Source organism: Anser brachyrhynchus (assembly GCF_964034855.1).
Source record: "Anser brachyrhynchus genome assembly, chromosome: 4".
Classification (NCBI taxonomy): Eukaryota; Metazoa; Chordata; class Aves; order Anseriformes; family Anatidae; genus Anser; species Anser brachyrhynchus.
The window spans coordinates 51,714,362-51,742,198 of record NC_137698.1 but is presented as its reverse complement, the minus strand read 5'-3'; the positions used below and the strand labels follow the sequence as shown (position 1 = coordinate 51,742,198).

Genomic DNA, 27,837 nt, shown 5'->3' with positions numbered 1-27,837 from the left:
CCCTTCAAATTCAATATACTGATTCTGGTAACAGAAGTATATATTGCTCAAGTAATGTTCTTGTACTGGTGTTCTCAGTAGTTAATAGATCATTGAACAGCTAAAACGTAGTGAAGATTTGGTCCAAAACTCAGTTAATAAGTTGTTAAATCTCTGAAAGCAAGTGCAGTCAATATGTTTGTCCACCTGGTGTCTGTGTGTGTACACATACGTATTTAATAGCCGCTTACCAATTTCTGAGCTCTCTCTTTTCTTCCCTTTTCTGTCAGTTTGAGAACTGCAACTAGATACATTCAAACCAAGAAAGGCTATAAGTTTTTTTGTATGAGTCATTGGAGAAATTGGGGTATGATGAATTCTATTCTCACTTTAAGCTTTTATATCAAGTTTGGCAATCTTCCTAAAACTGTCCTATTGTTTAATGAGAAAAGGACTTCAAACAGGAATTCTTGGATTATTTTTTTGGTTTGTTTGGGGTTGCAGAGCTGACAAAATGATCGTCCCATTCTGTAACGTTTATTTATTTTCATCTTTTGCTTTGCATCTCTTTTCACAGAAGCCTTGCATATTTCTTTTCCCAATCAAATAACAAGCATTAGTGGGAGTAAACAGGAAAACCCTAGAGGGTTTGGTTTGGTGTTTTTTGTTATGTTTTACCAGCATCCAATGCCTGTGGCCATCATAATAGTTTTTTTAATAGAAAGGCATTTAAAAATCAAATTGTTGTCAAAGGAGTGAGATGGTTACAGGTTGTCTTCCAAGTACTCACGTACATACATATTTTTCAAAATAATGTGTTCGTTAGCACATATTATCATTTATTAAGTTTAGTTTGTGTCTGGGTTTTGTTCATAGATCTGAATCTGTTGGCTGTCTTTAGCCATCTGTTAAGTTCTGTTGTTGTCTTAAGTGTTTTTAGTTTGTATAGGTTTTCAAATAAATACTTACTGCAAGATTGAAAATGTGATTTAAAAAGCCATAAAGCATCATGCTTAGAGTGATTTATGGGAATACAGTTTTGTGGTATCGTTAATTTGCAGGCATAATGAGATGGAACAGGTAACATTCAGCAGATCAGGTTCCTTAGTTTCTTTAATCTGGGTAGTCAAATGTTTGGGGCATCCTATGAATGTTTGATAATCTCGTTTACCTATTTCAACTACGTCTGGTTTTTTGAGAAGATGAATATTATTGTTAATATCCTTTTGTTAGATATTCTGGACAGTGCTTCTAGAAGTGTATTCTTCTGACACAGCCATTGTTATGTTTTCATATGGTAGGAGTTTATGGGTATAATGCTGGGAAGCTTTTTTATAACTAGTTAAATGATATTATCAATGCATAGTACTCTTAAAGCTTTCTTTTGAAAAGATAGTGTAGTTATGGACGTACTTTCCTGGGAGGGTGCTATTATGGGGGGAGCTTTAGTAAAAAAGAGGGGAAGAAAATAATTAAAAAAAAAATGTATAGGAAGAATTTTTGAACTGGAAAGAGTGTTTTTTGAACTGGAGAGATTAACTGTTCTTAATAAAAAAGATTATAAAGGTAAGATCAAAGAAGGCATACTAAGTGCAAAACCTTATTAGCTGAAACCAAGTTAGTTAATGTTAATAATTGGTTTGAACATCTTGCCTAACACTAGAAAAATCCTTACTTTTATATGCATAATAGTTTCAGTGCATGTTTAGAATAAAGTACATGTAGAGTACTTTAGTACATTAGAGTATTTTAAGGCCTGTGGGGCTGTAAGGTTCCTTACATGTGTTTCTCCTATAACAGGAGAGAGACTTTCAAAGATACGAAGAATAGGTAAGCATAAGATTGCTGTTAGTATTTGTTGGGAATTGGGCCTCTGGTTTCAGTCTGTTTCCTTGGTGTCAAAAAGCAGTAAAAATGTTTTTGCTTGCTTCTGTGCTGTGATTCAAAATAAAAGATTTTTGTGAACATCTTAATAAAGCATAGCTAAACTTTGGATGCTGTTGAAGCTAAGAGAAGGCAGCCTAGGCATGCTGTATTTCTTCATATTTTCTTGCAAGTTTCTTTGGCATTGCTTTGTGTCTGGATTTTTATACCTTACCTCTCCCTTCCTTTCCTTTTAAAATTCTCTGCATAACACTTAGAGCTTTGATAGCTCGTTGAGCTGCTCTTACGCATACCTTTCTCGGGTGTCCATATGGTCTTCAGTATATGAAAGCAGGACAAAATTCTGCCTGGAGTGTTAGCCTGTTGATTTCATGATGCAGCAGAGACAGTTAGGCACCTTGCTGTGGTCAAAAGGGCTGATCCTGTGCTCTTCGTTGTGCTAATGCACAGAAGGGATTATACTTTTCTTTTTTTGCTTGTTTTATTTTGTTTTTGTTTTTGCTTGGGTTAATTATTTACAGGTTTGGTGAGCTGGATTAGCGCACTGATGCTGACAAAAGGAAGAAATAGGAATATGCAGCTGGGAGAACGGGAGTGAAGGACTGCCACTTGACTGTCACCAGTGTTTTAAAATGGCAGTTTCCTACTTTTGGAACTCCTCGCTGTTTGAGAACTATCTGATCCAACCAAATCCAAATGATACAGCTACTTTTTTTTCCACTTCTGGTTGTCATGTGTCTCTTTTCAAAACTAACAAAACAAAAAACAAATCACGCAACAAAAACCAGCCTCCCTCACCAAAAACAAATCAATCAAACAAATGAAGAAATGAACAAACCTTCCTTTCCCCTTGCTCTCTGTATAACAAAGAAAACTTGGGGCTTAAAATTAAAAGGTTATGTTTTCTAGAGGTACGCTGCTCTAGTTTTTGGGTCATGTCTGTATTTAAGAAAATAATGAACAACTCTCAGAAGTTCTGATTTGAATTAATTTCAAAAAATTGGACTGAAGACAAGTAGTTCTTCAGGGTAGTCTTAGTTCTTGCTTTTTGTTATAGCATTAGCATAAATATATATTTTGGCATAGTACTGACTTTAACTGAAATCTGATCATAGAACACCATGTAAAACAGATTTTGCTCTGGAAAGGGGACCATGTATTTTGTATTTTAAATCCACTAATTTCCTCCCTTTCCTTTCCTTTGTAATATGCCTATTAGTGGACGCAGTTTATCTGGTCTGCAACAGTTTCATTTCTTGTACTGGTGTTTTTAATTCCCTCTGTAGGAAGTCTCCGGTCTTGCAGTTCATCAGACTGCTTTAGTAAAGTGATGCCTCCAAGGAAAAAGAGGAGACCTGCAGCAGGAGATGATTTATCTGCTAAGAAAAGTAGACATGATGGGTATGTCATCTTATCATGGGCTAAGACTGGTGGAATATCTAAAGATGAGTAGCTGATATGATCATGTTTTGAAATACTAATGGAAATGGTATTCAAATTTAATTGGTTTCTTGATATGGAACCACGGCCTGTGATTAAACTATGGGATATTAATAAGTACATCTAGGTTCAGTTTGCTCCTTAGCTTTTTCTAGTCATACAAAAAGCTTGTAGAGAACTTCTGCTCTTGTTTGCCAGCCATCAAAATAGATGTGCTTGCTTTTCAAAGACTTACAAGGGATGCAGTAATATCTTCCTCTATATGTGCCATAAGATCTAGATGGGGCATTCTCAATCTATAGCCTGTCAGAAAAGTGAATGTAACTCTAGTCCCTTTGCAGCCACAGTTCTAACCTGAAGTTCTGCTATTCTGTCCCTCTCATGTTGGTTTTATGCTGATCATGCAAGGGAGAGGTGAAGATTGCCGTGCAGGGTGATAGCTGATGGCCGAGTGGGGATTGAGGTGGTGCTGCTCAGCTTCCTTCTGAGCAATGCAAGTGGGTTCTGTGTGCACGACCAGTGTGCTCTGTGGCTCTGCGCCTGGTGCACTCTGGTGCTGCGCTTCTGGAAATGGTGTATTTTCTGTGTATGTTCAGTCAGCCTCAATTATGCAGCGCCCATTGAGTGTGCTCCTTGTGAGCAAGATGCAGCCGTTACTTATGTGCACTAAATTCAGAACTTGTGGGAGTACAGGATGGTGCGCTCCTTCATGACAGGTGCCATCACGTGCTGGCAGGGGGGCTCTAGTATGTACGAGTGTCTTGATGTTGAAAAGTGATGTATGCAACCAGAAGGTTTGGTTGCCACTGCATAAGCCAGCGAGCAATGAGCTCTATTACATTCAGTATTGCAGGTGCCTCGGAAAACACAAGCTTCCATAACAAGTAGATAGGCAGAAAGACGCATTTCTCTCCTGTCAGCCAGAAGTGAGGCTGTGTACTTTCCTTTTCATTCACTAGCATGAGTAATTATAATGCTGGTAGACAAATTAAGCCTCTGGTTATGCCTCTATAATTCCATTGTGTTTAATAAGGTTGCACAACTGTAGCTGCACTGGTATTTATTAATTGATCTGTTGGAGCAGAAGAAAGATTTCAACTTTCCCTTTCGTTACTTTGCATATGTAAAACTAGCAAGAGCGAAAAAGCAGTACATGTTCTTAATATTTTTTTCTGCTTTTGAGAAATGTTAAAAGTGAAAATAATGTTTCTAGAATCTATGTAGAGAGGTTTACAAAAATTAAATCTATGTCCCTTTGCTAAGACCTTGATAATAAAACAAGACAAGCCAAAGCCCCTAGAAGGTAAGGTTGTCTGTAGTAAGAGATACTGATCTGTAAGAAAACAATGAGAAGCTGATTTTGTACTCTGTCAATACTACATAAAATCATTAAGAGCTTTTTGAAAGCATAATTTGAAGTATTTTTTGTAACTAATGCATCTGGTCTTCATTCTACTGCCATCTGAAGTTTTCTTAACGGAAAAACCTTAATCTGCTTTTAGAAGTGGAGGTGAAACCAGATTTAACAACCATGGGCCACAGGGGAACATCTCTCCCAGATGTGGTTCCAATTCTTGTATTCCTTCGTAACTTCTAAGGTTTTAGGGCTTCCTCAGCATCCCTCTGTTTAAGCTTCCTTTCGTTTTGGTTTTCAAGAAAATAGTTTGAATTTCATCATGACTGGCAATATGAACTCATTTCCTGCATATTCAGCTTAGTCTTAGAACTATATTTTCTTTCAAGGAAGGATTTCTTCAAATTTGCTTTATGCCCCTGTAACCTGTGAACAGGTTAGACAACGAGCAAGCCATCCTTTGCTTCCATGCCTTTTAGACAGAGCTCATGCCTGTTCTGTTCAATCTTTCAAGGTTGGACATCCCAAGTGTGTTAAGCAGAAATCTGTTTGGAATCAGGAACCTGTACAGCAGTATGCTCTTGTAGACCTAACTATTTGCAAAGCCGTTTCCTCTGACATGATGCACAGAGAATGCTGTATGTAATAAAACCAGTATGGGGTAGTGCAGTGCCAGTGTATGGAATAAAGGGCTTCTGGGCTCATTTCTTTACCACTGCTGCCATTTTAGAGGCAGACTTCCCAGAAGCTGCATACAGGTAACTCATGTCTCTCTCCAAGGGACATTAGCCTGTGTAGAATCTGTATTGTGAAGCAAAAAAAAGGTAGTCGGAGTCTGTTCTTGAATGTCTGCTTTCAATGAAAAACAAAAAGTGTGCTCTGAAGGAGAGACAGCACTTCCAAACAGAGGGGTGACTTCAAATGTTTGTGGAATGATCCATGTTTTGTATGTTTCTGAGTTGTGGCCAGCTCAGAGAGGAGGAATGTTAACAAATACAGTAATTGTTCATCAGTTTGCTTTCAGTGTGGAAATGTTGGGTAGTACTCTGCAGGTTATCAAAGGAGTGTCATCATTAAGGGTGTCATCACAGAGGAGACCAAATGTTGATGATTTCTCCTGGTTTGTCTGTACAAAAAAAAAATAAATTAATCCTTACATGGATGGTTTTGTTGGATGATATTTTCAGTTTTCACTGTTTGTGTTCCTATCATCATTTCAATTATGGAATACTGATAGTAATATTTTCGAGTTATTTATTCTTTCCAGAAAGCTTATTTCAGCAGAGCTCTGTGCTGAAAGAGAAGAAGATTTCTAAAGCCTCTTTAAACTTACAAACCCTAAATACATATGGTAACGGAGAGCTTGTAATAGTCTTCACTCTCAATTCCAGGCTGTTACAGCCTCATCTTGAAATGATTAGTGGAATAATGATGCTGGCTATTGAGGAAAGTATTTATAGGAACAAATCTAGATGTTAGTGAAGTTATTTTGGAGTGCTGATTTCGTGCATAGACTACTTACGAAAAAACAAAGATCCTGTTGTTCTTTAGCATCCTACCCGTACACAATAAGAGCCTGGATTCTATTATTATTTTCACCTTGAACCATGAATGTAGTATTTGAGTGGGAGGGATTTTTTTGCCAGATGATGTATAGTGAAAATAACTCGGTGTGTTTACCTCTGGATCACAGTGAGATTCATCTTGTTGTAGAGAACGATATTAGAAGTAGACAGTTCAGCACACACCAGAAAATAATGACTTGATTTGTATTTCCCTCTTGGTTTGACAGTCTTGACCTTATTGTTCTTACAGCTCTCACAATCTGGGGTATTCTCAAATTGGACTTACGAATCTATATTCTGTATGTCATTCTTCCATCATTGTGTTAAAGGTCATAGAAAAGGTAAAAACAAGTTTCATCTGAAGATAGTTGCTAGGTAGGAGTATATTTCTGTGTATCTGTTATGCCAAAGATTAGGTTTTGGGAAAAATGAGCCTTGGAACATAATGTCTTCTTTCCAATAGTCTAATCTAAAAAGAAAATAATTCTACTCTTTACTCCAGAGTCATGCTGAGGGGAAAAATCTGACAGTCATGGGTATTTGGACTGTACAGTGATGAAAAACAGGGAAGTATATCTGCTTCCTTGAAAGCTATGTCTTCAAGCAATTAGGTCTACAGGTCTAATACGTCCTGGATGTGTGTGTGGATCACATAAAGACATAGTAATATGAAAAACAAATTTGAGTTATCAGCCCCATACTCTATAGTGAAAAACTGAAGCTTTGAAAACACAGTCAACACAATATTATTAATATGGGAAACTAAAATAGGAGCATACTAACCTTGGAAGTTTTCAAAACCTTTGGTATTGAGAGGCTTCTTTGTTCCTCTGTCATTTACCTACTGGCTTGCCATGCAGGCAGCCAGTGTTACCTACTGTCACGGATGTCTAGACCTTATTCCGTGAAGCAGATGTTTTCAAGTAGGCACAGATGTAATTTGTTTTTCTATACCTTTTCAGTGAACTTGACTTAATAGTTATGAAGAAACTTAACTGGAAGTTTGCCAGTACATATGCTGTTATACTGTTTTTTAAGTGAGCCTCATTAAGTTCAAAACATTAGTTAAAATGTTCAGAGATGATTGTGAGCCTTTATGTAGGGAGGGATAAGACGTTGATGCATGAAATTTACCAGTCAAGTGTATTTGTCCTGCAAGTTGCTTTAGACAGTCTTTGTTGTACCTTGCAAGTAGTTAGAATCTCTTCTTTTACTTGATTCTACTATGGTATTTATGAAACTATTGCTAAAATTGTTATTGTGAATAAATTAAGCTTAAAGAAATCCTTTCATTTTCTTGCACGGATGAAAATTCTCAACCAAAACTTTAAAATAGCTTAATTACAATTAATGAAAGTAATAGGGGGCATCTTCTTCAATCAAAAGTTTACATCTTTCAAAAAATAACTAATCTGAAAGCAACTAGTTAGGCAGTGCAAAGCTTAAAAGGGGGTTAAGTTCTGGTTGCATAGAAACAAAGCAGTCCAGCAAAGCTGCTGTTGGTAAACTTGTTAGTATTTTCTTTCAGGAAACCAGACATCTGAAATGAGCAGGGTGTAAGTCTTCATGAGGGGATACCATTATTTATTTTTCCTCTTTTTAAAATAAGCTAATGACCAGATTCCACAATCAAGAGAATGTTTTGTATGACCTAAGCTTCATGCTTTCACTGATCTCATTTTGAATATTTTGGAGCCACACAGCCCAGGACTGCTGCTGTGGTAGGTGGAGCTCTAACAAATTCCAGTACAGTTGAAGCTTGCTCAGAGCAGGAGTGGATTCAACTGTAATAGACTGAAGAGAATTACCGCTTGTTCTTTTTGCTGGAAGTATCCACGAACTCTTTAAGATGGGGTCTAGTCACCCCATAATAGCTAGGTGGAATCTTCATGCTTTTGCTTTCCCACCAAATCTGGTAAATAAAGAGGAAAATAATCTGGAAAAGACGTGAATGATCATCTGTTGAAAGAAATGTGAAAGACCTAGATACTCAGGTTTTGTATTATTTTGTTTCAGCATAAACATAGCACTTTGAGTTATAAAATGAACGCCTCATCTTTATTGCAGGGACATTGCAATTCCATAGCTGATAAGAATAGTTCAAAAATAAGTTAAGAAATGAGTGTTAGGAGTCAGCTATGAGGTTGGTGTCTGATTTTAAAAAGTTTGGATTCCTTGCCTGGTGTGCAGTAAGGCAATCCACACACTATATTGAGATATTGTTTATATCAGAACTGCACAAGTCTGAGTAACCAGGTGGTTTCCTGCAAAGCTGGCACCCTAAGGATTACCTGTGCTACTATTTATACAATCCCTTATCACCACATTTATGTGTTTGTGCAACCCCCTAGCCTCCAGTTGGCTACCTAATTAGCGGATGTGACAGAATCATTCTGCCTGTCCTCAGAGAGGAAGGGTCCCTTGTTGGTCTGAGTTCTCCCATCCCAGGGATGTGATTTTTACTATTATAATGTGGATACTGCATGGATACTTCACATTAGAATACTCCTAATCTTTGTTTCTTAGCCACCTACTCAGGTTAGGTTGATTGGTGACACGTTAAGTCAGGATGTTTCCCTCAAAAATGTCAATATAATGGTCTTCCTGATGAGCAGTTCCTCAGTTAATCATCCTTCAGATGTCTCCAAGTCCTGGGTCATCTTGACCTTTTCTCAAAGTACGTATTTTCTCTCTTTCACACAAAACAGTCAAGTATACACTGATATCAGTGTATACTTGAGCAGTTAGTTCGTTCACTTCTGGTTTGTGACTGAAATTCTCCAGGTTTCTCTTATGGACCATCAGTGCATAAGCAAGTTACCAAACTGTAGTGTCATCAATGTAACTGTCATGCCTCTTTGAAGGTACTGGTGCTGGGCATCTGGAGACAGCTGTGAGCCACTGAGGACTTGCTGTTTAAACCCTCAGATCTGTTCAGTAGATGTTTGGTGCTCACAAAGTATTCAGACATCTACCCTGTGCACTCTGGCAGTTTGTATACATCTGTGCACCAAGAGACACTATCCTTAGCATGAAGACAAGGCACATCGTCTTACAGTACATACAGAGACATTCCAAAGACAGGAGAAATATTCTAAGGTACAAAATGGATGCCAGACTTCTCTGTCAGTTTGTGGTTTTCACCTCTGCACATTCGTTTCTCGAGGCAATCAAATCTGGACTGATGGTAGTTCAGAGGACACAGTCTTTGGTACCACCTCTACCCAGGGCTGCCAGATTGGGCTGGCTGTGACAGTTGAACTGGGCTTTCTTTGGCTGTGATCTCAGATGCTTGTCTGGTTACTTGTTTGTAACTCCCTCTCATCTCACTTGCTGAAGCAATTCGGGGATTAGGAGTCTCTTGCTAGTGAAAATAGCTGGTTTGTCTAGACTGGGAGGGGAAACTCATTTGGTATTTAGAGTAAGCAGGGTGATAATGGCCCTCATCTATATGTGAGAGCTAACTAACACCAGGTTTCCTTTGGTGTTACCTGCTTCTGTCGTTTTCCTTTTCAAGTGATCTCAAGTGATTGTCTCACAGAATACTTGCTCTGCTGTTAGTTCCTTTACGTGGAGAGAACAACATCTATGATTTCATCCAGCCATCTTTGTTGCGTGGTTTTGTTCACGGTCTGCTTTCATTACAAACCTGATACGGTGTCACATCCACTTGTAATCGATGTCTGGTAATTAGCTTGCAGCAGGTTAGGATGGCCCAAGATGATACCCTTTCTCCCTGTCTGTTTTCTGAGTTTCGTGAAGTAGTTTCTTACCATCATAGCTTGGAAAATCTATAATCAATTCTGGTTTCTGAGAAACAAGATTCCAGCAGCCAGGTACTGCGTTTCTTGAACAATAAGTTAGAGGAAAGAGCGTTTTGCTTTGAGTTACTTGGCTGTGTGTTGGGCACACATGGACTTACTAATGAATATTGTTGTTTCTTCCAATTCCTAACTGTCTTTAGCCTTTAGTACAGCAAATGAGCTGCAATCGCTTATCAGTCCTATGAAAACTTGCTCTGCTTAGACGCAGTGAAGGTATAAAAAGGGGTGCTTTTTTGTTCTAATTTTCCATTCCTCTTACACATACGGTTTCTCTTACACCAACTATTATTGTTGGTGTCTTGGTTCAGGTTACAGTATTGACTCTGCCACTTGAAGATGCAGGAATCCTTTTTCTGAAATAGTTGGATGATCCAGAGCTCTGTCAATAAACGGTTCTTGAGGGTTCCTTTCCAGACCTGCTGTTCACATACTGACAGCTAGCATGTTGATGAGTTCAGTGAACAAGTAGGGGAAGCACTTTCTTATCAACCCTTCATAAGAAAAATAAGTTTATTCTTGTGGTGAGCGTCTGTCTTAGGGAACCACACTAGCTTTCCATGTTCTAGGTCATTAGACTAGGTACTTAAGACTCCTCGAATAAAAATGTTGAAGAGCTCCTGCTACAATCAGTTTTCAAGTTTGTATTCCAGTTGGTGTTACGAGTCTTGGGTATATAAATATTTGTTTCTGAAACATGGATGGATGGCATTTGGCTGTAGGGTTTCAGTTTGTTGCAAGGTCAGCATGTTTCAGTACAGTGGTAATTTTCCTTTGTCTTGAAATTTCTTCAGATTTTCATTTGTATGTGTCTTCCAATTAGCAGTTTATCAGTTTGCCGTGACCAGTATTACTTTTCTAAGAGTTAATTGTTTTTAAAGAACTACGACTGTAAATATGAAGTAGTTCGTGTGCTCCTGTCAGCATGATGTCACCGTTAACTAGATATGGTTCCTTGTAGCTGGTAACTACAAGCAGCTAGGCAGAAGATAGTAGCATAGTGTACTCTAAGCTTGTAAGTATAGACATCTTTTACATGCCTTTCAAGAAGGGCAAAGTAGTGATGAAATCAACTCCAAATTAATTTTATCAAGTTATTTCAGATTGGCTAATTGGTTCAAGGAACACTTTGTTGTCCTCCCCCAGCAGGGTTTGACACTGTAAGAGGAAGGGGCAGCATGCTTGGAACATGTACAGAGCTGTTCTTGGCTTCCTCCTCTAGTCCAAGCCATTTGTTATTTGGCTCTTTTCAGCTTCTGAGCCCGAGCTACCGCAGAGTGGTCAAAATGGTTCAGAGAGTGTATATGCAGCAGTGAGCAGCTACTTGGACTGCTGAGTCTCTTCCCTTTAACAGGCTGTCACAAGTGGTATTGTCGCTCTTTCAGAAAAGTCTAAACAGGATGGAGTAACTCATCAACTTCCATTGTATGTTCTGTGTTTGTGGTGTTTCAGATCCTAAATTCAGGAGACTGATACTTCAGTGGCATTTCTTGAATGCAGACAAAATTCCTTAAGCTTCTCATCTGAGGAGAGCACTACCCCAGGAGTCATCTCTGCGGGGAAGGCAGTGCTGCTGGTCTAGCTTTTCACTTAACTGTTTACCCCGTGGTGAAGTTACTGTCAGTGGGGACCTGTAACCTGGGGGTTGTTTTTTGTTGATGTTTTTTTTCTTTTATTTCTTGTGTTACCAGCTTACTGGCTTTATAATAATGTTAGTGTGTGGGTAATGCTTTATCCTTCTTACAGAATTTTTGAGGAGGCAAAAAGAGTATGTTAGGTTCTCCTCAGTTAATAAACATTCAAAAGTGCTTGAAGTCTGTATACCTACATGTGGGACCTGTATTGACTGTGACATAGAATCACTGTGGGTTTACACCCACAGCCAAGTTGCAGCCCATCAGTTGGTTATGGTGATTGCTAGTGTGCACAAGTCTTACTTGGACTTGCATAAAGCACTTTGGGGTTGAATTTGAACCAAACTATCTGTTGTAAGGAAAGTTCATGCACATGGATAACTTATGGACCAGTTGAATTGTGACAGACTGAGCAAATACAGAAGGTTCAATAATTCTTATTCTGCTAAGCAGTTCCCAAAATGACTGATTATGAGATCAGAATGTTGAGTAAACTAGTTAATGAAAGAAAATGTGTTGCTGCTTATAGTGGCTGTTGACTAAAAGGTTGCTTTAAAAAAACTGATGAATTCTTTTTTTTTTTTGAAGTATGTATAGAAAATATGATTCGACTAGAATAAAAGCAGAAGAAGAAGTCTTTTCAAGTAAGAGATGCTTAGAATGGTTCTATGAATATGCAGGTAAGGGTGAAATGCAAATTTCCCAATAACAGTTTAATATACATTGGAATATGAAAATTGCATTAACTGATCTTTTCCAAGATTAAATACGGAGACTTTTTTGTAAAAGATTTAAAGAAGCTTTTCTTATGTTTTGCATAGCATGAAGTTGAAGAGTTCAAGGGGTAATTTTGTCTTTGTCTCTGTTCTATAAAAAGAATGGAGGAGGTGTGTATCTTGAAATACTTTAGAATATGAATACTATTCCAATTTGTCCAAAATGTTGTTACCTCTCTGGCTTTAGAGGTCATACCAGCTACCATGATAGCACTGAGAGTGCAGAAATAAGCTTTAGGGGAAGGTATGTCTGAAAATTCAAAAATAACTAACTAAATAAAAGGTAGGGAAAAAGGTAAAATTAGTTATGTTGCTGCCAAATGTGGTTCTAGTTTCCAGCATAGAAACAAATAAATTCAAGTATTCCGTAAGAGTCTTGTCTTTGAGTATTTTTCCATTACAGAGTATATGGGAGGTTGACTAAATCATTGCCCTTGTGTATGAGAACTTCCTTTACATGTTGCTTTAGGATTATTAATTATCATCTATGGTCACGAGATAATCCTTTGACAGTAAAATCATGGGGCATCGTTCGTTTTCATTTTTTCTACACGTGCTTTTGTGAAGGGGAGGACTTGACGTATGGGGAAAAATAATCTCATGACTCTAAAGAAGACCCAAAAGAAATGAAATAGGTGGTTGACAAAGGAAACGAGGTCATCTTGCAGTTTTCTGATGTTGTTTTGGATAACGTTGCTCACTGTTTGTTCTGTTTTGTCTCCTGCTTACATGTAATGAAGATTGACTTAATTTGATGTAATAAAATCATTTTTCTCTTCTAATAAAATTATATACACTAAATTAATTAGTTTGAGATCTCACTTGTCTGTTGCAGTCTGTGAGAGGGGATTCAGACAAATTCAAGCCAAATTTAACCTGTTAGATTCTGCGCCTTTCTGACCAGCTTGATTTATTTTTTTTACTCTAGCAACAGGGATAACTCATTTTTGTCAAGACTTTGGTGGAGAGAAGGGATGAAAGGAAGGCTGTGTATGAAAGAACTTTTGGTTTTCCATTGGCTGCATACACCAAGATAAAACAGAGACAAGTGGAGAGTATGATCTTGTTTACTGTATTGAATAACATTGTAAAAAATGAAACTTCAAATAATAATCTCTTTTGTGTTCTTGCTTTAAAGTCTTTTCCTTTATGTATGCAGACAGTTGACACTGCATTTGTTTTTTCTTTTTCCCTGGTGTGTCTTTACATTACAGAATGAGTGTTTTTTTTAAAGGTTCTTGTGTGCACTCAAGTGTGAGTGGGAGGATGTCATAGGAAGATGGGAAGAGATTTTTAAACCTTGTTATTTCTAGAATAATGGGTCACCTAATAATAAAGCATAGACTGATATTTCCTCTATTAAACCTCTTGCTTGCGTATTTAGTCTTTACATTGGATGAAAGTAAGGATTTCTGCCTCTGTTTTTTTCAAAATGACCCCTTTTTAATGGGAATAAAATAATTTAACAAAATAGTTCAAATACTCATCATGCTTCAAAAAAACACAACTGCACAATGCAATTAAGGCCTGTACATTTCTGTCAACAGCATAGGGGAGAAGCTATGAATATCTTGACTTTATAGCATCTGTTCTAATGGTAGTACATTTTAATAAAATTTGGTTTTGAACTGTTTTTCATTTAACGTCAGCTAAGAAATAGCTGCGTGTAATTCATATCTTCCTTTCCCATGCAGTTATTAAAATTCATATAATGTGCAGCCATGTTGTTATTGTCATATGAATAAACAGGAGCATGAAATTTTTATTTCAGGGTCTTTTTTGTAAATGGCATTTTATAAAGATAGAGTATAAATGAGATAATAAGGAATAAGGTTCTGGGAATGTCAGTCTCATGTATCATATATATCTAAACATTCTGATGTGATATGATTTTATGGTATCAGTAAAGATTCAAGCTGAGAAATGAGTTTCAATAATCATTGTTTGCTCATTTAACCATGCTAATATTACTTGGATGTTCTGCTAGTCTTAAGTGCATTCTTAAAGATCTTACTCGTTGACTCTTTCAAGATTGTCTCAATAACTGGATAGAATAAAGGATGCTTGCAAGAGTGAAAAGTTGTTCTCTATTTTTTTCTGTATTTGTTTGCAAAGGTGAGGTAAAGATATAAGTGTATCCAAGTCTGATAGTAAGTGAGGAAATACTGCATGTCAAAACAAAACAAACTAAAGTGTATGGAAGTTCATGTTGTACTGTGTGATTACATTTCTCTTGTGCTCTACAGATCAGTCCATTTTAATTTTCAGAGATATGTAAAATGTATTTTGTTTGCAGGCACTGATGACATTGTAGGGCCTGAAGGTATGGAGAAATTTTGTGAAGACATTGGAGTAGAACCAGAAAATGTAAGTTAAGGCATCTTTTGAATGGAGCTTGGTGTGTTACAATATAGATGAACCCGTCTATAGTTACGTTAATTTTCCATCAAAAATTACAAATGGGAATTTTGGAGGAAAAAAAAATAAACCAGAGAGGTTTAAATACACTCTTGGAACCTTTATTCTAAACCCAAAGTGCTTAACTTGGCTAAAAACCCATTTTGGCTTTGCTGTAACCCCTTCTCTTTCTTTTCCCCGCTTCCCTCCCATCACAAGAAAGAAATGAAAAAATACAAAACTAAAGAAAAGGTGATGGTGTCTTTTCTAAGACAACACTGGAATTTTAATGTAACAGCTACAAACTAGTTTTTTTTCTAGGAGAGAAGGGGATTTCAAATATTGTAAGCAATGTTAGCACTCCCATTATGCCATATCAAAACCCAAATAAAGAGAATATCACAGAATCGTCTAGGTTGGAAGAGACCTCCAAGATCACCCAGTCTCACCTCTGACCTAACACTAACAAGTATACGTTTCCCAATTTATGTATACAATATATGTTTCTCTTAGTTTTTCATATGTGTATATATATTCCTCTTATTTTTTTTAATGTCAAATGTAACTTGTCTCAAATCAGTGCTTAGATTTTGTAGAAGTTTTGTAGCTTCTACACCATCTCATATTCTTCATGGCTGCAATGAACAGTATATTACTGCAGTGGCATTTTATGAATGCTGCCTTGAAGAAGTAAGGTGGCTACTGGTAACCTGATTGATATTGCCTATCTTTGTGCTGCTGTCATTTTGTTTGAATTATGTCTAAGTTTGTGGTATTTAAATTATTTAACTTATTTAACTTTAAAGCAGTTGCTCATTAGCAAAGTCCTGAAAATATTGGTTATATTAATAAATATTTGTAGCCTACTAAACAGTAACTGTTTGAAAAATGTCTGGATGTTTCTGTTAATATTCTTCATTCTTCTTTTTTTTCCTCTTAAACAGGTTGTTATGCTTGTATTAGCATGGAAGTTGGATGCACAAAACATGGGCTACTTTACATTACAAGAATGGTTAAAAGGAATGACATCGCTACAGTAAGTGCTTTGAAAAACTTCTGAGTTTTTTTAATAGTAAATGTAAATAGTAAATTTTTTTATAAAAAATACGCCTTGATGTTTTTAATCATAAAACTTAGAGCAGATCAGAAGGAATATGTATTTCCTACTGCTTATGGTTATTCAGAGACAGCTTGAAACCTGACAGCTGCATGTTAAATAGGTTTAAAACATGTACAGTCTCAAGAAAACAAATGTCATGAGGTACATTGTTTTTATCTCCAACTGCATCTGTCTTTGTCGCTGGATTTATGTATTTCACTTTCTAACCTTTACTGTCATCGCATATGAATTAGATATTGATATGTTGTTAGATTATGTGCAGTTTAAAATGTTAAATAGTGCAAACCCTTTTTGTGAATGGATTTTCGTTTTCTTTTCTACAGTTGAGAGCTTTATGGCGTACTTAACATAAAAGTAGTTGAATAACCATGTTTCATAGAGTGTGGGGAAACGACTTACCTTACAAAGCAGAATCACTAAAACTGTGTATAAGTTCTGTAGTTTTGCTGAAGCTATAGAAGTATAGTTTCCCTTCTGTGGTTTGCTGGTGGATTGCTTTGTGTAGACAAGATCTGGGTTTAATCTATTGGAGAGTGTATTTTCTGCAAACCCAAACAACTTTTTATCAGAGTAGCAGCATAAGACTGATACTTTATCTAAATCCATTTCATGTTGTGGGTTAAATCAAGGTATCTTATGCATATAAACTCGTGCCTTCGTGTTTTGTAGAGTTACGGGGACACATTTTACAGATTCTCTTTTAAAAACACCAGGCATTTGTATAAGAATGTACACTGTAAATTCACTCTTTTTTTTTTGTAGATGTGATACTACAGAAAAACTGAGAAATTCTCTGGATTACTTGAGATCTTTATTAAATGAGCCTACCAATTTTAAACTTATTTATAGATACGCATTTGACTTTGCACGGGTGAGTACTGCAGAAGGCCATCATCTTAACTGAAACTTTGGTTTCATGGGTAATGTTTAAGAGACCATAGACCTCTAAGTATGTTTCTCTTAACATTAAATTTGTTCTCTTTTAACAAATGGAAATGTTCACGTTCTTTAAAAAAAAAAAAAGTATATGCAAATTGACAGAATTGGAAAGGAAAAGTATACGATGTTTGTTTTAGTGTTTAGGCATATTTTGTTATCTTTCTGCTTCAAATGAGAAAAAATAATTTAAGCCTTATTCTGTTGAACTTACTTCCACTGGCTTACCCTATTTTTTTAATTGTTTGATATTTGTGAGCATAGATGTATTTAAAATGACGAAGCACTTAAGGCATTTCTGCAAGTGGTAAAAATAATATAAGGTTATAATATAAATACTGGTTTAGAAAATTGTTTGAAGGCCATTAATGATGTTCTCAGCATTTATGGAACAATATCCTAATACCAGCCTCTCTGCTGAGGTAACATAAGAAAAAGTAGTAAGAAAAATTTGAAATGCTAGCAATTCTGATAGTTAAGTCTCTCATAAATAACTCACACTGGTATATCATTGCTTCCTGCATGTCAACATGGAGAGTTTTGTGGTAGTTCGCTTTTAACTAAGCTGGATATGAGAATGTATGGAGTTAGTATGTGAGAAGCAAAAGACATATCAACATCTTAATACCTCCTTTGCTGTGTACTTAACCCCAGCAGGCAGCTAAACACCACACAGCTGCTTACTTCCTTCTCACCCTCTTATAGTGGGACAGGGGAAAGAAAGAGTAAAAGCAAAAAAAAATAAGTATCTGTGGGCTGAGATAAATGTTCATTAAGCAAGGGAGAAGTGAAAGAAGAGAAAGAAAAAACAAGTGATGCAAAGGCAATTGCTTACCGCCTCCCACAGGTAAAACAATGTCTAGCCAGTTCTGGAGCAAAAGATGGCTAACTTCCCTAAACTTGTTCCTCTCTCTTTTATTCCTGAGTACGTTGTTATAGGGCATGGAATATCTTTGCTTGGTTTGGGTCATCTACCTGGTTGCATCCCCTCCTAACATCCAGGACAGCTACAGTCTGTTTACTGGGAGGGCAGAGAGAAGCAGAGAAGGCCTTGATGTTGTGCAAACACAATTTAGCACTAACTAAAACATTGCTGTGTTATCAGCTTTGTTTTGGTCACAGATGTGGAACAGCACCAGAGAAGCTGCTGTGAAGAAAACTTAATTCCATCCTAGCTAGACCCAGTACACCGTGTGAAGGTTTCTACTGATTCTGCTGAAAGTAAAATGCAAAGGCTAGAAATACCTAACATTGATAAAGAAGTTCAAGATATTGATGAAATATTTTGAACTGATTAAAAAAAAAAATCTTACTAATAGCAAATCTGAATCAGCTGGTGGTCCATCAAAAATAAATGAAGAAACTTTAAAGGACAGTGGGTAGGGAATTTTCAAGAGGTTCCAAATTGATTTGACAAACATAGGTCTTAAGAAGGAATTTTAAACAGAGACAGATGCTGTGATACCATTTGAAAGAAAAACAAAACGAAAAAAACACAATTGTAGAACTGCAAGTTGAAGTTGTATCAACAGTGGAGTTGTTGAACCTATCTAAGACTAATAGAATTATCAAACTTCTAATGGTACGGAGGCAAGGGAAGTCTATATAGGTAGTGGCTTCCTGTGTAAACAGAAATGAATACTAATACAGATTATATTTATCTGGATGCAGCAGATGAATTTGAACATGATCTTTTTATCAGAATAATGGAATGGTTGAAAGAAAAAGCTGATGGAGTAACTTTGGTTTTGACTGAGATTTGTATAGTTTCCATCAGAGAGGTAGTCATTGCAGGGAGGTGCGAAGTGGCAAAAAAGTTTTCAAAACTTCCCAAGTTTTAAGAGTTTTTGAGAGTGTCTGTTATGATTTGGTATTTTAGAGTTGATCAATTAAAAATAAGCATCATCTAGGTTTGATGTGGCATGCACCGTTTTAAGTCAACATTAATTGGACTTGAATTAATTTGAGATACCATGTGTAGGTATTAAGCAAACACATTCCTTGCTTTGTTTACCACAGTTACTGTTAAGTTTGAGAACATACAGAGGCAGGTGTTTCATGGCTTGGTGTTTTATCCAAAATATTTGGGGGGAAAAAAGATCTTGAAAAGACTAGCAGTACTGTAAAACAAATACTGAAATTTATCAGAGTTTATCAGTATTTTCTCTACTGTATCCAAGAAAGATTACAAGTATCTGGAATGTATGTTAATAATGAAAAATATCATGGCCAAAGTAAAGGCAATGGGGGCTGATTTCATTAATACTTATGTGTGTGGGAAGAATTAAAGTATATAAGTAGTACTGAAAATAAGATGCAGGCTCACAGCAGTGTGATTTCTACTTAAAGATGTTGGTGACAGAGGTAAGGTGTAAACTGACTTTGGAAAGAGGATCAATTTTTAGAACTATTTGACATTGGAAATAAGTGAAAGGCTTGTATCATGCTAACACAAAGATGCCTCTGCAGGTTTGTCTTTCAGCATTATTACTAATCAAAAAGCTTTGTTCATCCTAGAATTTACTTTATTCCTCTAGGTCAGATTGAGTGAAGTCTCTCTTATATTTAATGATGAGAACGTAAAACAGTTTGTGGTTTTGCCGGCCTCCCCACTTCCCTTCCAGAATGAATCTGCATTAAATTCTGTCTATACAATTTTAGAAGTGAGGTGTGTTTTGAATGGTTTCAAGAAGATAGAATAATCTTGCTGTTAAGACAATAAGTTGTCAGAGAACTGGGATCTTGCTTTACCACATCCTTCGTGTGTGATGAAGACAATTATGTTTTGAGATATTTTTAAAAATAAAAACACAAAAAACCCTGTGTATTTTGTTAAATGTAGACACGTTACTGCACTTCCAGAGGTGAAGCACAGGGCTGAATTCTCTTTGTCTTATGTAGCTGTCTTGCGCTGTTTTATTAGGCACTCCTTATATCCCTGCTTTTTCTGAAGATAGACATTCCTGTTTGCAATCATGAGTGGAAAAGATATCAAGGTCAACAGTAGCCCAAACAGATTTTTTTTCCTTTGTGACTTCCTTTCTGAATTTGTAGCTTAATGCTATAAACAAGATATAAAAGGGTGGTTTGTTATGTCCAATCTGTCATAAAAATTTAATTTCAAGGCAACAAATGTAGATGGTTAAACTACTTGAAGTAATGAAATAGACTCTTAGGTTTATGTACGTGTTGCTTTTGAGATGTGCAGAAGTCATGTTATCAAATAAACTAACTATCCCAGTGATCAGATGTAATGAATCTGCTAGGTACAGATTCTTCTTCTTCTTTAGAAGACTAACTAACCAAACAAACCAAAACCCCACAAAAGCAGCAACAATCAACAAAAATCTCCTGTCTCCACAAGCCGTAACATACCACTGTGATGCTGACATAAAACTGGGTTAGTTCTGAGATGAGTCTGCATGTGCTAGGTGTTAAGATATTGTGTTCCCTCACTTGGTAGAAGAGCAGAACAAAGAACCTCCTCTGGTCACTCTCACGTAGTGTTATCTGATAGCTGGTTAGCTATCTTCTTTTGGTTCATGTAGCTTTAAGAAAACCTCAGGAAATGTGTAGTGGTACTATTTTTTAAGACACTTATGGTTATGCAGATGCATTCACGCAAATGTCGGTATGGGTGTAATGGGCATTGTTTTCTTGAAGGGTCTTCAGTTGTGATCAAGAGTATATTCCTTCTCTCAATACTTTCTCAAAAAATTGTCATTGTTATAGAAAGCATCCTCTCTTTATAGCAGGCCATTAGCTGTGAGGAAGGAAGTCTTACCTGGGGGTTCCATTTTAATAAAAAACAGGGTTAGATTTACAAATGTATGAACTGTAGTCTAGGCAGCGGGGATAATTGAAAAATCCCAAGATTATGCTTTTTTGTTCCTTGACTTTTTTTTCTGTTTGACACAGGAAAAGGACCAGCGCAGCCTAGACATAAACACTGCCAAGTGTATGTTGGGCCTTCTTTTAGGAAAAACATGGTCTCTTTTTCCAGTATTTCACCAGTTTCTAGAGGTAAGAAGGTTGAAACAGAATTACTTTTTGTCTGCCTTCTCTGATGCTATTTTAATTAGATACCGAATAAACAGCTATGATTTTTTTCTGATTTTTAAAATATACTAACTCCTCCAGTACTGCATTTGTAACAGGTTATCTTTACTTTCTTCCTGTTCCTCAAATCCCTATGCTGTTAAGGTTTATTTAATGTGGGACAAAGTATAGAATGTCTTTCATTTGCTTCTGGAGTTGCGTTCTGTTGATGCGTGGTTGTTCACTGGAAGATGTCTTAGTGGGAAACATGACGTATTCAGCACTGAGTAGACTATTCAGTGTCTTTCTTAATCTTGCTTAGTTTTAGTTGATATAAATAACATAATTCATCACAAGGGTTAAATTTTCTGTAAGAAAATCTGAATTTGAGGGAGATAAATATATTTCAGTAATTCACGTTTCTTGCCTTAAGCAGCAATCAAAATACAAAGTTATCAATAAGGACCAATGGTGTAATGTTCTTGAATTCAGCAGAACAATTAACCTTGACCTCAGTAATTACGATGAAGATGGAGCCTGTAAGTACTGCCATATGTTGGTGTTCAAAAATAATTTATTTCTCTGAGATAAATCATTTGGTGTCCTCTTACAAAATTTTGTAAAATGCAGTTATTTGATCTCTCTACAGGGCCAGTATTGTTGGATGAGTTTGTGGAATGGTATAAAGGAAAACAGATGACGTAGGAGTTTAACTATGCACAGCCACTCAAGAGTCACTGTTACCACAGTTATGTCAACCATTAGCCATAAACTGCTATTTGTATCAAAGTGCATGCTGCTTTTCTTGCACTGCGTTCCTTTTGCAGGGAACTTTTGATGTTTGCTATTTAACAAGCTAGCTATGCTTGCTGTGTAGCATTGTTCTCTTTGAAGGCTGCTTTGCATTTTGTATTTACACTACAGATTGGTGAACTTGCCAGCGTCTTCACTGTGATTATGTGTATATTGCTGTCTAAATTTTGTATATGTGTATAAAAAAAGCTTCAACTAGGGATTATTTCTGCAGAAATGTATTGTAAAAATAATTTTGTGGCATATTTCTAGTCATCACTTACATGTTGAAACTTTAGTTCTTTTGCTTTTCTTTTGGTCTCAAATGTAGCATTTCAGAAAATGAAATGAACAGACTGCTTGGACATAGTTACACTGAAGAACTATTGTCAATTTTAATGTTACTGTTTGAGATGCCATTTTCTGAGGGGAGAAGACATGCTGTGACTTTCTTCACGGGAATTCGCCAAACATAACCTATTGCTTAATAGGAGTGAAACGTTGGTGTCTTAAAAAAAAATCGTATATATATATAAATATTAAAACACTGTAATAGTTGTATATGCCACAGATGATTTCCATTTGAAGAAAAAAGTGACTTTTTAATGTTAAAACTGCAGTAGTCATTACAGGTACAAATGAACAAATTAAAGTACCTTTTAAAAATGGGTTTTAGACTTTTGTAAATTGCCTTTGGCATACTCCTTTTAATTTTTGGTGTACCAAGAGTGTTTGGACTGTGTTGCAATATAGTGAAATTTTAAAGTTCTAGGTAAAATTAGTGGTCTGGGGAATAGTCTGCTCACCCCTAGCACATAGGTAGTGCAGATTTTTTTTTATTTGTAATATTAGTCTTTCCTACGGTCTCTAACTTTGTGTTTGAGTAATTAAACCTATTAGATTGAATAGTTAAAACATTACTTTTTCTTTCACGCTGGGGATTGAAATTTCCTAGCAGAATGTCCATTGCAGGCAATGGGCACGTTAGACACCAGCATTGCATGACAGTACTTTTTTCTTAGGGACCACATACATCCTATTTTACTAATTTCCTTATTTGTATAGGAGAGTTCTAGTGGTAACTCTGGAGAAGATGAGCGAGTGGAATGATGTTTAATTTCTGTACTTTTCTCCCATTGTCTTTGCCTTACCATTCTTTATTAAAAAATGTTAGTGTTGATTTTTATAAATAGGTTCTTGAAGTATCCGGTGCTACTAAACTTTGAGTCCTGAGGATTTAGTGAAATGTTCCCTATTCATTCATGGAACATTTAACAAAAAAGGGCCAGTGGATGTTTTGGAACAAAGAATAACATTACTTTTCTGTAGAAATACTTGACAAGGTATTGGCTGTTTTGACAGTTTTTCAGAATGCAATCTGGGGCATTGGGGGAGAGGATGTGTCTTAGGTTGAATGTGAAATTTTCAGCTGTACTGAAGGTCCTGTTCTATTATAACTGAGTTTGGGAACAACTGTCATTAACTTGACTACTTTCAGGACAAGGTCTAGTTTAGCAAATGCTCATTCGTCTGCTGTCCTGGACTGGGAGGTTGTACCTGTGCTATGGGTGGTCAAATTCTGTTCAAATCTGTGTTTTGTTGTTGACGGTTTTTGTTTGTCAGACTAAGCTGCCAAAGACAAAAATTGTTTGTGTGTATTTGTGTATATTTGTATATACATGAATATACAATCTGTATACATATAGAAATCCCAGAATTTCAAGATGCTGATGAGAAAATACTACTTTTCCTCATGAAATATTCATGTCTGGATTTCCATGACACTAAATAAATAGCATTCTTTAAAGTTGGTAGTGGTAAAACATACATAATCATTGCTTTTTCTTGTCCTAATAAACATAACCTTAATTCCATGATGGATGCCAGTTTGCACAGGAATTTAATTCATTGGAGTGCAGCATTTAATGTTTACAATAAGCCTCTTACTAAAACACACGTTTTATTGAGACTTCTGATGTAAATGTGTATATTACCATGGTATAACCATAGTAAATATCAGTGGAGCTGCTGGTTTAGTTTTTAAAATAATTAACTTAGAAGCAATATAACTCATAACATTAGGCTAAATTGTGTTTGCTAAAATTTTAAGTGAAATACTGGAGTTGTTCTTAAAAGTTAGGCTAGTTACTGACTCTAGAACACTGTTTAGCACAAATTGGCTTGAATACTGCTAAAATACAAGGTTTGCCTAAAAAGGTTTGGATGGCACAAATAATTTGACTTCCAGTAAAGGAAGCAAGAGCCAAAGACACTTTTAATCTATTATTTTTATAGGTGTAATTTTCACATAACAGGGTCAACAGAAATCTCTTCAGTTAAGCAGATGTTCTTTTTCCAAGTTTGCTAATGTTTAGTGGAATACAAAATTTGACAGTGAAGTAAACAGAGGAAAACAAAGCTCAGAAAGTATTCATGCTGTATAAACAAACTTTTTTTTTTTCCTTTGGGTAAAAGTAATTTGGAGTGATGGAAAGGAAGAATGTGTTCAGAAATGGATTAGATACTGCAGATATTATCTTCTGCTTGCAACCAAGATGAATCTGTAGTCTTCAGGTGGTTTATAACAAGTAACTTCATAAATCACAAATCCAAGCTGACAACTTACAGAGACCGAAATGGACTGAAACAGACACGTATGGCTTGATAACTGTCCCTGTGTTACTCATCCTTCTGTTTTTGCTGTTTGCTGACCGGCAAAGGAGCCTAACATTGCTAGGCTTGTATTTTGCTGAAATTCCCTCTAGTTTTTAAATAATTGTGGAAATTTAACTAAGCCACTCAGTTTACCTTGTATTTAATACAAGTTTGGTGTTTGCTTTTTTGTCTGTTACACTGTAATATAATTGGTGTCTCCCCCACCCATTTGAATAATAATATCCAAAACATCCTGATGCCTTTAACAAGATACCAAGAGGTCATTCTGGCAGAAATGCCACAAGTCTTGTGCTAATCCTTCTGGGGTAATATAACTGCACTTATAGCAGAAACTTGATGGTCTATGTACAATCCATGCTTGGTATTGGGAAGAAATAAAGTAGAAAGCCAGTTATTCAGAGGAAAACAGCATCCAGAGACACTTTAGGTTGATAGATGACAAACATTTGGAGCTCTTTACTATTCAAATAACTGTAGAGAATATTAGTAACAGAAACATTTCACAAATTAAATTTGTGTATATTTCATTTTACAGCACGATAATATAATTTTAAATATTAATTTTAATTCTTAAGAAATGTGAGGAGGATGGAATTTTTTGGAATTCTTTATGTATGTGAGCTTTCATCTGAAACCTGTTTAAGGTTGCCTTTAAGCCACAATAAATATTTGTCACCTTTGTGTGGCCTTTTCTGACATGTAGAGGACTGGAGACTTGCCCCATTTTATCACAAATACATTTCATTTCATCACAAATACACTTGCACAATCAAAAGTAGTTTTAGCTCATTGTTACTGGGTTAATGTTCCTAAGTTACCTTTTTTGGAGGGCAAAAAACATGGATTTCAGTTGTGTTAGGGTTTTCCCAGATTTCTGTTGACTCTTGATCACAAGTCTAACATTGAATACTCTTGAAGTTCATGTAGACAGCTTTAAAGGTTAGCTTGTGCCCTGCTTTTAATTATAACTGCTAAAATACCTCTTTATAAGCCTTATATTTTATCCTTTCATATTGCTATAAAAGAGTGTAGAATCCAGCCACCAACTAAACAGTTGTCTGTAACTGAGACTGAAACGTGGGGTTGTTTTTTAGTATTTTTCCCCTCTGTGTGTGTGTATGTGTGTTGTCACCAAATAGTTCTCACTGACACTGCTGTTGTAGGAACAGCAGTTAACCTGTAATTGTGAATGCTTTATGTCTTAGTTACTTGGATATTACATAAGGTGTGCTAAACTCCTGTGACTCTCAGCCTAGTGAAAATACTGTTACGCCATCCAGCATGAGTTCACCTGGTTGATTTTTAGGTCTTTGCTGGTGTTGATGTAAAATGGCATCTCACAAATAAACAGTATTTGTGCTGGTTTCAGAAACTGACTTCAGGTTTTTCTGTGCTCCATACTTCAGAAATTCTTGTATGTGAATGTGCCTGACCTCAGCTGGCGACCTTTATCATTTAGCAGCAGAAAACTTCTCTGGGCTGAAAAATTCTGTTAAAAGAGAATATATGCAATCACATGATCTTTATTCTCAATATTACAGCAAATCAAATATTTAAAACACTTTGGAAATGGGCATGTTTCAAATGGGATGTGTGGGTATAAAAAATATTGTAATACAAAAGTTTTCAACAAGAGGCATTCGTGCTGAAAATGACTGTTTATAAGACAAATTTTTTAAAAGCATCTTTGTTACTTGCTTATCTTGACATAGGGTTTTGACACTCTTCCTGTGACATCCTGTTAGAGAAGCCAATGAAATATGATCTGGATGAGCAGACGGTGTGGTGGGTTGAAAACTGACTGAACAGCTGGGCTGAGAGCGTAGTGATCAGTGGTACAAAGTCTAGCTGGAGGCCAATAACTAGTGGGGTGTTCCAGGTCAGTACTGAGGTCCACTCCTGTTCAGCATCTTCGTTAATGGTTAATGATCTGGATGATGGGGCACAATGCTACCCTCAGCAGGTCGGCTGATATACTAGATGGTCATGCTGATTTCTCCAGGGACCTGGACAAGCTGGAGAAATGGGCTGATCGGAAGTTCCTGAAGTTCAAAGAAGGGCTTTGCAAAGTCCTGCACGTGGGAGGAGTAATCCCAGGAGCCATCATACTGGGAGCAGACTGGCCAGGAAGCAGCTTTGTGGGAAAGAATCTGGGGGTCCTGGTGAACGTCAAGTTGAACATGAGCAATGCTTTTGTGGTAGAGAAGGTATCTTAGGCTGCATCAGAAGTGTTGCCAGCAGGTTGAGGGAGGTGATCCTTCTACTTCATTCAGCACAGGTGAAGCCACACCTGGAGTGCTGTGTCCCGTTCTGGGCTGGATACCCCAGAGAGACAGAGGATGAAGAGAGTTTGCTGAAAGGCCACTACGATGATGAAGGGACTGGAACACTGCTCCTATGAAGAAAAGTTGTTAGAGCTGAGGCTGCTCAGCCTGGAGAAGAAGGCTCAGCAGATGGGGAATTTCATCAGTAAGATGGGGAATTTCATCAGTATGTTCAAATAACACGAAGGAAGGGTGCAAAGAGGAGGGAGCCAGGCTCCTTTCAGTGGTGCCCAGGGATGGGACGAGAGGCAGTGGGCACAAAGCGGAACACAGGAGGTTCCCTCTGAACATCAGGAAGCACTTTGTTTAGTGTACAGGTGACTGAGCACTGGCACAGGTTGCACAGAGCTTGTGGAGACTCCCTTCTTGGATATCTTCAAAAGCCCCCTGGACGTGGTTCTGGGCAACCTGCTGTGGGTGTCTCTGCTTGAGCAGGGGTTGGACCAGGCAGCCTCCAGAGGGCCCTGCCAACCTTATCTCTTCTGTGATCTTGAAGATCTGAAGCGTAAATTCCATTAAATTCCATCTTGGAAGAGAACACCAGTCTAATAGTATTTGAATGTGGTAGTATTTATATCTGAGGCTCTGTTGGTGACCTCAAATACTCGTGTTTTCCATAGCATTTAGCAGAGTTTGTCAATTATTTGACTTGTAATGGGCTGTTGAGTTGACCTTTTCAAAGCAAAAGTGGTAATATCTGAGCAGAACAATAGAAAAGCTGCTAGCAATAAGACATGAAAATTGCAGCCCAAATGTCTCTAGTACATTCACGACTTTAGTTTTTAAAACAGCCATTAGTTAATCTTCCTACTTAATATGGAATATTGGCTGCAGAATTCCAAATCTGGTGGTGAATAGGAAGCATACTTGTAAAGCCTGACAAAGAGAATAAAGGAAGAGGCTTACACCCTGTAAGAAGGGTGTGCCCAAACTATTACCAAAACAGTCAGCTCTTTGTTCTTCATTTGAGAATTCATCCAGCATAATGCTGACTGCTTTTTTATGGGGCCTGTTCTGTGACTTCATTTACTTGCTATCAGTTGTGGTAGTAACTTAAAACTTAACATGAATGTGATTCTTTTGGCACCTGAAGTTACTGAT

General features: G+C 36.8%; 1 protein-coding gene across 23 annotated transcripts in view; it reads left to right on the top strand.

Moving 5' to 3' along the window:
* DCUN1D4 (defective in cullin neddylation 1 domain containing 4) overlaps positions 1 to 22,405 on the top strand; it is a 36,366-nt gene extending 13,961 nt beyond the window's left edge. For 10 of the 23 annotated variants that reach the window (XM_080589316.1, XM_080589318.1, XM_080589317.1 and 7 more), the window contains 9 exons: positions 1,780 to 1,809; positions 3,150 to 3,264; positions 12,266 to 12,357; positions 14,750 to 14,820; positions 15,795 to 15,886; positions 16,733 to 16,841; positions 20,825 to 20,929; positions 21,381 to 21,483; positions 21,594 to 22,405. In XM_080589316.1, coding sequence (XP_080445442.1) covers positions 1,780 to 1,809; positions 3,150 to 3,264; positions 12,266 to 12,357; positions 14,750 to 14,820; positions 15,795 to 15,886; positions 16,733 to 16,841; positions 20,825 to 20,929; positions 21,381 to 21,483; positions 21,594 to 21,649 — 773 coding nt within the window. In that variant the 3' untranslated portion in view covers positions 21,650 to 22,405. Of the gene's footprint in view, positions 1 to 1,779; positions 1,810 to 3,149; positions 3,265 to 12,265; positions 12,358 to 13,397; positions 13,509 to 14,749; positions 14,821 to 15,794; positions 15,887 to 16,732; positions 16,842 to 20,824; positions 20,930 to 21,380; positions 21,484 to 21,593 lie in introns of those variants that run through there. The other 13 variants (XM_080589327.1, XM_080589324.1, XM_080589335.1 and 10 more) reach the window with 3 other exon arrangements.
* The last annotated feature ends 5,432 nt before the right edge of the window (positions 22,406 to 27,837 follow it).